The sequence below is a fragment of the Saccostrea echinata genome, unplaced genomic scaffold (genome assembly GCF_033153115.1).
Source record: "Saccostrea echinata isolate AGI-Se365-2 ecotype Australia unplaced genomic scaffold, CSIRO_AGI_Sech_v1 ptg000023l, whole genome shotgun sequence".
In the NCBI taxonomy this organism is placed as follows: domain Eukaryota; kingdom Metazoa; phylum Mollusca; class Bivalvia; order Ostreida; family Ostreidae; genus Saccostrea; species Saccostrea echinata.
The window spans coordinates 13,551,541-13,565,489 of NW_026889772.1; the positions used below are offsets into that span (position 1 = coordinate 13,551,541).

The 13,949-nt window shown below is 33.2% G+C and overlaps 2 protein-coding genes across 3 annotated transcripts in view; one reads left to right on the plus strand and one right to left on the minus strand.

Moving 5' to 3' along the window:
- Nucleotides 1–1,466, plus strand: part of LOC133191506 (calmodulin-like) — a 46,536-nt gene extending 45,070 nt beyond the window's left edge. The window contains exon 5 of one of the 2 annotated variants that reach the window (XM_061327257.1): nt 1,179–1,466. In XM_061327257.1, the coding sequence (XP_061183241.1) occupies nt 1,179–1,222 (44 nt within the window). In that variant the 3' untranslated portion in view covers nt 1,223–1,466. The remainder of the gene's footprint in view (nt 1–1,178) is intronic. The other variant, XM_061327256.1, reaches the window with a different exon arrangement.
- A 6,533-nt stretch (nt 1,467–7,999) lies between these two features.
- On the minus strand, nt 8,000–13,520 carry LOC133191508 (calmodulin-alpha-like). The gene is made up of 5 exons (XM_061327258.1): nt 13,473–13,520; nt 13,297–13,393; nt 9,831–9,974; nt 8,726–8,971; nt 8,000–8,609 (listed from the first exon to the last, which is right to left on the minus strand). The coding sequence occupies exons 2-5, from the start codon at nt 13,349–13,351 to the stop codon at nt 8,575–8,577; spliced, it is 480 nt and encodes a 159-aa protein (XP_061183242.1). The 5' UTR covers nt 13,352–13,393; nt 13,473–13,520; the 3' UTR covers nt 8,000–8,574.
- Nucleotides 13,521–13,949: the final 429 nt, after the last annotated feature.

The following is a 13,949-nucleotide window of genomic DNA, read 5'->3' on the forward strand; positions in this document are numbered from 1 at the left end:
TGCTAAGAAATCTTTAGAGGTGATATGCAGTGTTTAATGACTGAAGAACGACAATGGTCTTCTTGATTGATTGATTGATTGTATGTTGTTTAACGACCCTCTCGAGAATTTTTCACTCGTATGGAGACGCCACCATATGCCGGTGGAGAGCTGCAAATTTTGTCCTGTACTCGGCACTTACGGCCATTGAGCAGTGAGGGATCTTTTTCATGCCAGCACCTACTGTGACACGGGACTTTGGTTTATAAGGTTTCATCCGAAGGACCGGTCTCCAAGTCCCACAGTGGGAATCGAACCCGCGACGTAAGGATCAACTCCTTACTTCGCGACTCTAGAGCAGATGCTCTAACCACTGCGCCATGTGGGCGACTGGTTTTCTTGAGAACTAAAGGAAATAATATTCAGTGGATATAAAAAAAAAAAGTGTTATTAAACCATGTGCCTTGATCTTGACCAATAATCTTTCATTGTCCCTTACACAATTATTTCGGATGGAGATATTATGTAAATTTAGTGAAAATTTGTGGGGAGAAAAAATGGTCTACCTAAGCCACAAATTATATTTAAGAAAATATACACTGGTCTCCAAAAGCCATATGAGAGAAACATAAAATATTAGGGAGACCAATTTTTTTGTATAATTTTAGGAGGTTTTTTTTTTGGAAAATCAAAGGCATAGACAAATAAGCAGTGTTTTAGAGATCATTGCCTAGGTAATTGTTTTTAGAAATTAGCAAATTTAAAAAAATTGTATATTGTCTCCCTAAGCCATATATAATAGTGTGGTCCACTTAGTGCCTAAATCAGAGTTATATATATATATATATATATATATATATATATATATATATATATATATTTCACTCAATATGACAGGAAGACAAAAATAAAATAAAAGAGGAAGCAACATCTCTAAGATCTATAATTTAAAGCAAATCACTTTTGCAGTTAAGCATAAAGACCAGGGTTCTTTCTTATGATACTGCTAATGTGAGAGATATTTATGTTTTCTATTCACAACTAAATTTCTTTAATTTTGAATTATTTATATTCATATAAAAGAAAATTTCCAGTTTTCAAATATCATTTCACTAGCTCTTTCTTCTTGATTTACATACATCCATCTTCAGCTTTACATCCAGTTGAATTGTTCAAATGTATGTCCATTTCTTTTTCAGAATTTGCTACATCATCTTTACCAAGTGTTGTATTTGGAGAATAGTTATGGATTCATTGTCTTAGTTAAATCGTGATAAAAACTATGAAGACTGGAGAAGTTAAAACACTGTGCAGGATAGAGGAATTTTTTATGTTGTCTTTGTCTATTTTTGTTACATTTTGCAAATTGTTTGCATCTGTTCAGCAGAATTCGTTCGAACAAATAAGTACAATTTTTTTTTATTTATAATTTGTTCATCAGACATTTTGTGATATTTGATGCTTGATATGTGAATCTTTACTTTGAACAGAAATCCATTCCAATATACCTTTTTCATTGCTATCATTATAATTCAAATCATCGAAATTGAATTAGAGATAACAGAAATCTTTGATACAAATTCTAGAATGATTTGTTCCCGTCTTTGGACATGAAGGGATTCAATAAAACTGAATTTTCCATGAGTCAATGAGAGATAACCCTTGATGTTTATTGTCCCTCATATTAAATTGCGCTTTAGTAACACTTTTGATTTTCCAAAAGAAATCTAACTCATAATTAAGTCCACACAATTCAGCCTACCTTGTCAGGGAAAAATTGAACTGAAATGGTATTTTTACTTGACAATAGTATAAAGAAAGGAGTCAATTATCCTTGTGATACTAGTAGTTATATGTTAGAGATCTCAAACAAAACACAACAGAACGATTCGTTGTATTTGCTAACAAGATCATTATAACGACCAAAGAGTTTGCGAAATAGGGACCTGAAACAGAGTTGCTGAAATCCCTATAACCTAAACTTATTTGTCAATATCATATTTCTGTTTTAAATGGTTTAAGTCAATGAACAGAGATCAATCTTAAAAATATCAGAATTAATAATTAATTTTTTTAAAACGGGTCATAAAAACGGACCCCCTGGAAATTAAAGAGGTTAGATCAGGTGCCCAGGAGGAGTTCGCACCCCCTGTTGACCGAATCAGTTGGATGACATAATCACCATATGCAGGTAGTGGTGGAATATTATTACATAAATAAAGAAACCCTAACGATGGAAGAGATGATGTTATCCCGTCTGTTTTACTGTTTATTTGTTAGTTGACCAGGATTCTTCATGGGCATTTTAACTTGGCGGCACCCGCCACAGTTAGATCCCTTATCGCTACAGATAAAAAAAAAAACAGCGCCATAGTTCCGCCACAGTTAAAATATTAGCGCGCTATAAAATCGTCGTCGTCAGTAATATAAATATATTAATTTATAATTCAAATGAACCTCCAAATTATGTACTGTTTTTCAGTTTCTAATGCTAAACCGTTCATTTACTCTAATTAGGGCCCATTGTTTGGTTAGCACAATCAATTTTTCGGTGGACACATGAACATGATGAATGAAAAGAGACAAGCCATTAATTAATACTTCATGATAATTACAAATGAAATTTTTGATATCAATCAATTCAAGCTTTAATAGTTCTACAGATAACCACGTCACTAAAATTGCATTGGCTATGCGAGTCAAACATCGTACGTGTATTGTTATCATGCAATTTTGCAATGATAAAAAATCAACAATACGAGTACTAGTAGATCTACCAAAATATAGGTCGCCCGCGTGGCACAGAGGTTAGAGCGTTCGCTCTAGAGTCATGGTGTAAGGAGTTGATCCTTACGTACCGGCTTCGAATCCCACCGTGGGACGTGGACACCGGTCCTTCGGATGAGACCGTATAAACCGAGGTCCCGTGTCGCAGTAGGTGCTTGCACGAAAAAGATCCCTCACTGCTCAAAGGTCCTAAGAGCCGAGTATAGGTCAAAATTTGTAGCTCTCCACCGGCAAGTGGTGGCGTCTCCATATGAGTGAAAAATTATCGAGAGAGACGTTAAACAATAAACAAACAAAGAAACAAAAACCAAAATATAATTTTATGACTCTAAACTGATTAAAGATTTTTTTATTCACAAGTTTTAAAGATACCTCAGTCTTCAGACCAATAATTGTAAATATATATAGATGTAAGGGTGACCTACAGATGCCAGAAATTTTTACTGTCCTTTAATGAACACTGTAGGTGTATAATTTACCTTTTGAAGGACAATTATTTTTTTTAAAAATTAGTGTTAAATACTTAAAACACGTTATTACTGGTACTATTATTTTCATATTCTATAAGGTAATATTTTTTCATTCATTAGCACGTATGTGTTGGGGGTGTCTTTTTCACAGTAAACATATATTTTGGAAACATGATAATTTTTGTTTTACACAAAGCTTAATCGATATCGATTAATTGTTTTAGTAGTAAATTTATCAATCAATTTGCCCAATAATTAATGCCATTTGTGTATTAAACTATAATAATTGAATCACCGAGGCTGTGTGTTTTCAATTTATTTCGTGGTTCCTTCGCGGATATAAGCATTTCGCGTAAATCTTGCGCCAAAGATACATTTGAAATGATGGAGAAACCTGGTTGGCCATTTTCGTCTTAAGCCATTTATACATCCAAATATGAAACATACTCTGAGGTAACTTTTATTTTGAGTTCACTGGGTTATATCGAGTCGGCATATGAAAAAAGAAACTACTTTATTGTTAATTGATAACACGTTCTCCATTATTTGTGATTTGATCGATTATTTTTATCGAACAAGTTGTGTGTTTCTATTCCCGAGCCTTATTGATAAATTGTCATCGATGTATCTAAATAAAGAGTTGACAGTCACAGCAAGGATTTTCCTCTCATGTAGAAGTTTTTGAATTCTGCTTCATAGAAAAATAAAACAGGTCTTTTAATAAAGGAGCGCCTTTTGTGCCCTTTGGAATTTCCAAAAGATTGCTAGGAGACCTGGCCTCCAATTCTATACAGATATTGACAATGAGGAACTCCAGCATCTGTTTTATATCGGCTTCAGAGAACTTGTTTGTATAATAAGAAATGTGAAGATAACGAATAAAGTCTATTTAAACAATTCAAATTATGAGCGAGGCCAAAACATTCCTCTGCAAACATAGTACGGATCATGTGCCGTGGAGGAGGAAGCATCCACTGTCGACTGGTCACACACCGCCATGTATTTCCTTGACATGATCGAGTGAACAGAAATCCGTAGACATTTCAATATGAAATTATGGCTTATGTATGAAAGACGTCAGTCAACAATCAACGTAACGATAGATTAATTAGCAAACAAGGTCATTGTACAGACCTCATAATTTGCAAAAGATTGACTTTAAATTAGATTTCCTTGTATCATCAACTTATTTGTAACTTGCCTATATCGTTTTTTAAAAATTTTAGGTAATTGGAACATGCTCTTGCATATGTAAAAGGTAAAGATAACGAACAGTGATCGATCTAAAAAAAAAATCCACATACAGTCTAAATATGTGGAGAGGGCATAAAACACGGACCCCTTGAAATTCCATAGTTAGGATCAGGTGCCTAGGAGGAGTAAGCATCCCCTGTTGACCTGTTACACCCGCCGTGAGCCCCATGTATTGATCAGGTAGACGGAACTATCCGTAGTCAATTTCGTACAAAAAAAATAAGGCTTAACAATTAGTATGAAACAAGTCAGCCAAAATACGAACCAGTGATAGGTTATATTTGCTAACAAGGTCATTATAACGACTAGAAAATTTACGAAATGCTGACTTTAAACGAGGCTGTTGAAATCCCTGTAATATCAATTTATCAGTGAGCCTGCCATATCAACTGATGACATAAACTCATTTAGCAGGAGATGATGGCATATTGCTACATAAATAAGGGAGGTTGTCGATAGAAAAATTCAAGTCATTACGTTTTTCATAAGGTTTGGTTATCAGTTTGCCTTTAGTATCTTTTCACAAAAAAAAAAAAAAAAAAAAAAAAAAAAAAATGACGACATAACCACAGAAAAAGTCAATTCTTACTCAAGTTGTCAACAAAATTCATTTCAAAAAATAGGTTGTTATCAATTTTGATTGATTGCTTAGGATAAAATTTAAAAAGATATGGGAATGCTTGTATGAAGTGTAGAAAATTTATACGTTTTGATGCTATAAATTAAGACAAAATTTTGTGATTTCATTTTTTTCTTAAAGTTCCTTTGAGTTTTTATAAATCCACATCTGATAAATACAACTTCTGGAATATGATGCTAGACAGTACTCATGAAGTTTTTCCTTCACTGATATTATACTAGTAATTTTTGCGAGGAATAAAGAAAGAGGCTTGGTAGAATTTTAGCTAGAACCCTCTGTATATCTTTTTGGGGGTATAGTAGTTCAAATTGGATTTGCTTTATAGGAATAGCTAAAATATTTAAAACTAACACGATTTTGAAGAATATTTTCTTTATAAAAGGAACTATGAGTATAAGTTGGTATACTAATTGTAGAATTAAATCCATGCTCATCTAAAATGCAGTTGTAATGATGAATTTTAAAAACTAAGATTATGTTGTTACCTGCTTTGTAAGCTGAGACCAGTACCCAGTACACATTAATCGGGTAATCTATCTAATTCTTCTTTCACTTCTGAATTACTGAAGATAGAAGGATAGATGGTTTTTGTATTGCTCTTCGACCGTTAACACGATATTTCAACATCAACTTAATATTTTTAACCCATTCTGACAAAGTAAAAAGGATTTGACCCATCGTCTGGCATAATCTTCGAATGGTTTTTGGCAAAATAATTTTGTGGATGACCAATGTGAAGAAGTAAAAATTTCTGAGTTCCATTTTTATTGGGGAAGCAGTTGTTTGTGATGTCAGAGAGCCTGCTCTTTAATATATCGTGAAGACAAATTAAAAACACAAGGTATTAAAATCCGACCCGTTAAACATGCAGTATATGTTCCCACACTGCATGCATCGATATGATAAGAATTTAATTGCAGATTATCTTCGGTATCTTTGGTATCTTATACAAAGAGACGACAAAAAGAATTAAAGCTTCATTTAACGGCCATGAACTATAACATGCATCCTATTTCCGTTGACGTCAGTTAAATGTTAAATATAAACAAGACAGATGATTGCCATGTGCCCTGTATGTCCAGATGATTGGATTATTCAAAACTTCTTCCCAAAACTTCAGAATATTCAATCTATTTAAGACTGTAACTAGTAGTATAAGGTGTGTATTAACCAATCTTTATTTACCGAAAGGACGTTTAATACAAGTTGCATGTAGAATTTTGATGGTGTCATTTAAATCAACTAGTGAATTTAAAGTTTCAAAATTGACACCACCATGGGCATGGTTATAAAAACAACAAAAGACAAGGGCCATTCCATTTTAGCTCACCTCAGCCGGAGGCTTTAGTGAGCTTTTCTGATCAAAAACAGTCTGTTGTCTAGCTGTAGTTATCGTTGATGTTGTCACAAACTTTTCACATTTTCATCTTCTCCAGAACCACCGAGCCAATTTCAACAAAACTTGCCAAAAAGCTTCCTTCTGTAAGGGGGATTCACATTTGTTCAAAACAAGGGTCAGGCCTTCTTTCAAGGGGAGATAATCAAAAATAGTAAAAATTGAGATGGCATCTTTCAAAAATCTTTTTCTCAAGGACCACTGGGCCAGAGAGGTATATCTTATGTTTAAGCTTCATTTCACATAGCGTAAATTTGAGTTTGTTCAAATAATAACCCATCAAGGATAGGATGGGGCCACCATTTGCTATCAAAGTTGTACATGGAAACTTTTAGGAAAAACGCTTTTAAAAATCTCCTTCTCATGATATCTTGGGCTAGGAAAGTTGAAAGATATGTAAAACATTAATTACATTTTATATTAAGTCTGTTCGAATCATAACCCCTTATTATCATTATTAAGAACAGTAAGCATGATTAATAATATTGATATGGAAGCATCCTCCGGAAGTACAGATTCAATTTTGTTCAAATCATGACCCCCAGGAATAGAGTGGAGCCACGATGGACGATCAAAAATTTTACATTAAGATAAATAGGGAAAAATCTAAAAATCTTCTTCTCAAGAAGCTTAGACATGTTTATATGGGAGCATCATCAGGTAGTGTAGATTCAAAGTTAAAACATGACCTGTATGAGTGGGTTGGGCCATAATGGATGATCAATGTTTTATAAAGAAATACAAAGAAAAAATCTTTAAACATCATTTTTCTCAATATCAAATGCATGATTGGTCTTGATGATATAAAAGCTTTTTAAGATAGTGTAGATTCAAGTTTATTCAAATCATGATCCCTGGGAATAGGGTGGGGCCAAAATAGTGATATTTTTTTTCAAAGGAATATATTGGAAAATATCCTAAATATCCTAATGTGAGGCCAAAATGACTCAGGTGAGCATTGTGGTCATAGGTATCTTGTAATTATATGGGTTCTTTCCTCTTCAGCACCTTCGGTACCTATCACTTCTATTGTTTGAATATACAAGTCTTTTGAGATATTTTTAATTTTTGTTCTTGATAATATTATACATTTAATGGCTGCGCAACCATAGTTTAATGGAATCCGAGAACTAAATTGTTTCCCTGGGGTCGTTAGGTCAAAGTTAACAATTTGGTCCGATGCAAGGAACGACAACCCACATTCTGCCAGAGAACCCAGACCATAAATGTGTTGCTATACCTTTTACGTTACTGTTGAATACCAAAGAATGCAGATTAGATATATAGCTTGCTGACTTGTGTCGGATGATCCAGCCTAAGCCGAAGATTAACAAATACAAATCCAGTGTGACGTAAAAAGTCATAATTGTCCAATATTTCGCCGACCTGTTCGACATTATATTTTTTTTAACACATCAATCAAAACACTGGAAATGATAAACTTTAATAAAATAAAGATTTATGTGGAAAACACTTTTCGAACTTTACAATATTATTTACATAAAGAATACGGTTTTAAGAAATGAGAAATTGCATAGCACTAGGTTAAATTACTCAAGCCTCCCTAAGATAAAACACAATATCCTGCATAATAAGAATTTCTAAAATAAAAACACCGACTGGTAAAGCATTTCTCAATTTGATTACTTTGGTAATACTTTGACAATACTCTATCATGCTCGATGTAGCACGAAATGAAACACTTGTTGTTATTATTTTTCTTTCTTACGATTATTCTGAATTGATTGAATGAATGATTGATAAACAATGATATTTAATGGAAAATTACCAAGCTTTATACTCGATGATGAATGTGGGCTGAGAGATATATACAGACTTTAACATGAATACGTTTTTCGTATGTTACAAAGCATAGTCAGTCATTCACATGATAATGGTTTAACATAGAGAATTCATCATTTACATCGTGATTATTACAATGTTCTGTTTATGCTGTGTAGAAGTCTTTGATCACAATGATAAGAGACTAACTTCTTCTCAAAAGTCTCAACACAGTATTTGTTGTCAGGTGAAAAGGTAGGTGGCCATTAGAAGTCCCCACTTGTTAAAACAGCCTTAAACTCTGTTAAAATAGATTTAAGGGAGGACAGGTATTAAGTGTGTTGCCATGATAACACAATATATAAAACATTCAATGTACAATACATAACACATAAAATAAGAATCAAATCTGTTTACCATCAAAGCTGATGACACCATCGCCATTTTTATCGGCTTCCCGAATCATGGCCTCTGCCTCCTCCTCTGGCATTTCACATCCCATAGAGCGAAGCACTTTTTTTAGTTCCTTCTTTGTAATGGATCCATCGCCATCCAAATCAAATTCATTAAATTTAGCAAGTAACATTTCATCTTCATAGTCAATCTCAACACTCTGTCCAGCTAACATTTTCTCCAGCTCAGGAAAGGTGATATAACCATCAGCTAAAGATGCAGAAAAACAAAAAAATATGTTTGATAATAACGAATAGTGATCATTCTTAAAAGTCAATTTAAACAATATAAATTATGAGCAAGGACCTCTAAAAACAGAGGTGGGATCAGGTGCATGGAGGAGTAAGCATCCCCTGTCGACCTGTCACACATCTGCCGTGTGTTCCTTGTCTTGATCGGGTGAACGGGAAAATCCGTTGATAATTCGGGGTGAAAATGATGACCAAACAGTTTGCATGATTTCATCAATTGACTTAACGACGGATGGAATATGCAAACAAGGTCATTTTTTACCATAAAATTTACGAATTGCTGCCTTTAAATGAGGTTCATAATATCCTTGTATCATCAACTGATTCGTCAAAGCATGCCTTGTTGTAGAAATTGTTCAATGTAGGAAATACTCTTGCGCATCGAATCAACCAGGAGACATTAAATCTTATATGCAGGATGTAATGTTACATCGCTAATAAATAAGTGAAGTTGACAATTGAAAAGTTGAAGTCATCAAGTTTAACATAAAGTTTAGTTATCAGTTCGCCATCAAAGTTTTTTCTCGGAAAAAATCAAATATGAAACAGGTGTTTCAAATTCTGTGGTGTCTTTTATTTCGAGTTCAATTGGAAAATAAAATCATTTTAGGAATTAAACTGAGTATTGTTAATTGTTGAAACGTTTTCGAAATATCTTTATATCAAACTGAAGGCACATTAAGAGAACTTTGTTTCATATAGGAGTTTTATGAATAAATTCTGCTTCATATGAATAAAATAATCATTCTCATCATTTAGACGTTAAAAGTTTAAGGAAACCTGTAAGTAAATTATTACTGCTAATAATTAAGTCTTACAATCAGTGTGGATCGTCCGGAGTACTTTTTCTATATCCTTGAGTGTTTTATTGCTTCCAGTCCTCCTGGATGCTCGAGCTAGCTCGTGCTTTGAAACCTTTCCATCCCCATTCTCATCAAAAGCTTTAAATATTTTCAGCAATTCTACAATGAATGAAAATTTTTCTGTCGTGAACTACATATCATGTAGAATTTTGAAGTGCTCTTAAAACTAAAATAGAATGCATGAGTTAATTAATTCATTCTTCATCTTTATAATTCCTCTTCTAATAAGAATTACAATCCATATCCTACTCAATAGCAGATCTTTAGTATCAGTACTATCTAACATTTCTGATATAAATGATGTACTCCATATCAAGGTTTATATATATATATATATATATATATATATATATATATATATATATATATATATATATATATATATATATATATATATATATCAATATACTACATATCAAGTTTTCAATCAAAGTGTTTTCTGAGACGTATAATGTATCTAATGTTATATACATCAGGAAAATATGTACAGAGAATATAAATATATGTCAGATTCTCAGGAACATCCTCCCAGAGGACGTAAAAACATTTTATCTCACCCTCAATACTTAGAGAGACATTCTTATATTCATGTTTTAATATTCTGTTGTTTTTTTAAATACCAAATTCATATTCTTTTCATTTTTATTCAAATTAAAATTGGCATAATATAGATATATTAGATATTTTAATATGTTTTAATCCATTAAAATATAATTTTAGTTATTTGTACCAAAGCACTTTAGAATAATTGTTTTTATTACGTGAGGTATTTCATAAATCTCTTGTGTAGTAACTTTGGGAAATAACAAGATTTGTAATCTTTAATATTAATTATTATTCAGGCACAAACGTAAAATCCAAGATAAAACACTTCAAATTTGATTTGTATCATTCAATTGAAATAAACCTGAACAAACATAACACAATTCAAAACAAAACAACGTAATGAATATTAGATATCTCATATTTTAAACAAAATAAATACGAATAAAATCGAAAGAAACAACAAACAAGAGGCCCAAGGGCTTTAACGGTCACCTGAGTACAATACAACAATTTAGAGGATCCATAAACTGAAAAATGAAGCTTTGTTGCCCAAAAAGCAAGAAAAATAGTATGATTAGCATCAACAAAATAATTGGTCTAGTATCTATCTGCCCCCCCCCCCCCCCCATTTATCACTATTCCTGCAGAATATTAACAAAATGTCATGTCTTTCATTTAACCCCATATTATTTCTTCTCACAATGGCCTCTCTTCGCCTTTGAAGAACATTTAAAAAGAGAAGTTATTTTTGTCTCATTTTTATTTTTCTATTATTTCCAAGTCATTAAAACTATGAAAGTACTTTTTTATTATACAATAAATTATCTTGCATAATTCTCTTATTCTACTAAGCTTTCAAATACATTATTTACATTGATAAATTATCAAAGGTGAATGGCAAAGGGGAATAACTTTGCTCAGCAGAATACAACTTAATAGAGCCCTGGCCAGGACTTATGAACACTTTGACTAAATGGTCCAGATGTTCAAAATTCTGGTAAAAATACCCTTGGATATTAAAACTTTTACTCTGTTTGCCTTGACCATCCCCAGAAGCATAGAAGATTTTCAAAGAAATGCATTTTCACCATAGTATTAAATTAATAAAGCCCCATCCTTACCCCAGAACATTGGCCATGAACTCACAATTCTGGAAGAAGCACCCTTTCTCATTATAACTATACATTTGTTTCTTTACTTTATAACCAGTAGTAGAAAATATATTTTGAAAGAAATTATGCATTTTCACTATATAATCAATAGAGCTCTTCCCCCCTCACCAGAACCCCTGACCCAAGGGCCATGAGGCATTCTTCCTTATCATAACCATGCACTTCCTTTGTTTGAAAAATACCCAGGCGCACAGAAGAAGATTTTGAAAGAATTCATGCCTTTTCCCTATATAATCAATAGAGTCAAGCCCTAACACCTGGAGAACCCCTGACCCAGGGGCCATGAAATTCATAATTTCTGAGGCAGCCATGCTCATCATAACAATGTACTTAGTTTATTTAATATCCAGGAGCAGAAAAGAAGATTTTCAAAGAATTAATGCAATTTTACTATATAATCAATGGAGCCCATCCCTAACACCAGAACCCCTGACCCAAGGGCCATGAAATTCACAATTTCTGAAAAGGCAGTCATGCTCACCATAACTATGTTCTTAGTTAGTATATTTAATACCCAGGAGCAGAGAAAAAGATTTTTAAAGAATTAATGCAATTCTACTATATAATCAATGGAACCCATCCCTAACACCAGAACCCCTGACCCTGGGGCCATGAAATTCACAATTTCTGAAAAGGCAGTCATGCTCACCATAACTATGTTCTTAGTTAGTATATTTAATACCCAGGAGCAGAGAAAAAGATTTTTTAAGAATTAATGCAATTCTACTATATAATCAATAGAGCCCCGCCTTAACACCAGAACCCCTGACCCTGGGGCCATGAAATTCACAATTTTGGAAGAGGCACTCTTGCTCATCATAACTATGTACTTAGTTAGTTTATTTACTACCCAGGAGCAGAGAAGAAGATTTTCAAAGAATTAATGCATTTTCTCTATATAATCAATAGAGCCCCGCCCTAACACCAGAAACCCTGACCCAGGGGCCATGAATTTCATAATTTTGAAAGAGGCACTCTTGTTCTTCATTACTATGTACTTAGTTACTTTATTTAATACCCAGGAGCAGAGGAGAAGATTTTCAAAGAAATAATGCACTTTCACTATATGATCTATATAGCCTCACCCTAGCACCAGAACCCCTGACCCTGGGGCCATGAATTTCACAATTTTGGTAGAGGTCTCAATGCTTACTACAATGATGCCAACAGTTTGACTGCTTGATGTCCAGGAGTAAAGAAGAAGATTTTTAAAGATTGCATTATTTTTGGTGGTTTTAGCCCCACCCCTCAGGCCCCAGGGGGGCAGGGACCATGAAATTCACAATTTTTGTTTCCCTTTACCCATAGATGCTATATGCCAAATTTGGTTGAAATTGGTTAAGCGGTTTCAGAGAAGAAGCTAAAAATGTTCAAATGTTAACACACGACGCACGACGCACACCGCACGACGCACGCCGACGGACGAGAACGGATAGCAATAGGTCACCTGAGTGACTCAGGTGACCTAATAAATCAAAAAGAAAGAAAATAATTATACCCCCGTACCATCACATTTCACGCAACAAATTTACTAACTGTGCACTTAAATATTTTAGAACTTTTACGCCCACCAGTTTCATCAAAAAATCACATTTTGCATTTTAATTTAATTTAGTAATTTGTCATTTCTGCATCGTTTTTTTTAATATAATTATGAAATAAAGTTTCAATGAAATCATCATTAAAAGCAATAAATAAAGTACCTGCTCTCTTTTCTTTAGGCAAACGATTTTGCTTTACTGAAACTCCAATTTCCATGCTCTGTCTTCTGCTTCTCTCTTCTCTTTAAAATCTCCTTAACTCAAAAACAAAACAACAATAAATATCAAGGTTATACATAAAAGTTTAAATTGCTTTTTAAACGACTTATTTCGTATACATTTCATATACAAATCTGTATGGCCATTCGATGGTTGTCATTATAAGGGTGGTCACAAAATTACGTTCCAAATCACTCAGTCTAAATGACGCATTAAAAAACTTATACCATTATCTAAAGATTATGGATTGAGATCGGATGTACTGATAAAAATACAAATCCGTATTTATCAATAAAAAACAAATGAATCGATGGACTTGGCATTTAATTCTTGTCGCCTTCTTAAAAAACAGCCTGACATTTTGACTGGCATTTAATGTAGAAGCTAAGGTTTTTATTAACGCTTCGTAAAACCAATTGAAACCGCCAATATTATGTCTTATTTACTTAATGTATATTAAAAAGGCCTGTTTTCTTCGTTTTACACAACCAGAGATTAGATAAGATTTGTTCATTTGTAAGGTATTTATTTTAGTCCCTGTAAGTAAACCAATGAAGAAACTTCAGATAAAAGTATTTAAAAAACCGAATTGTACA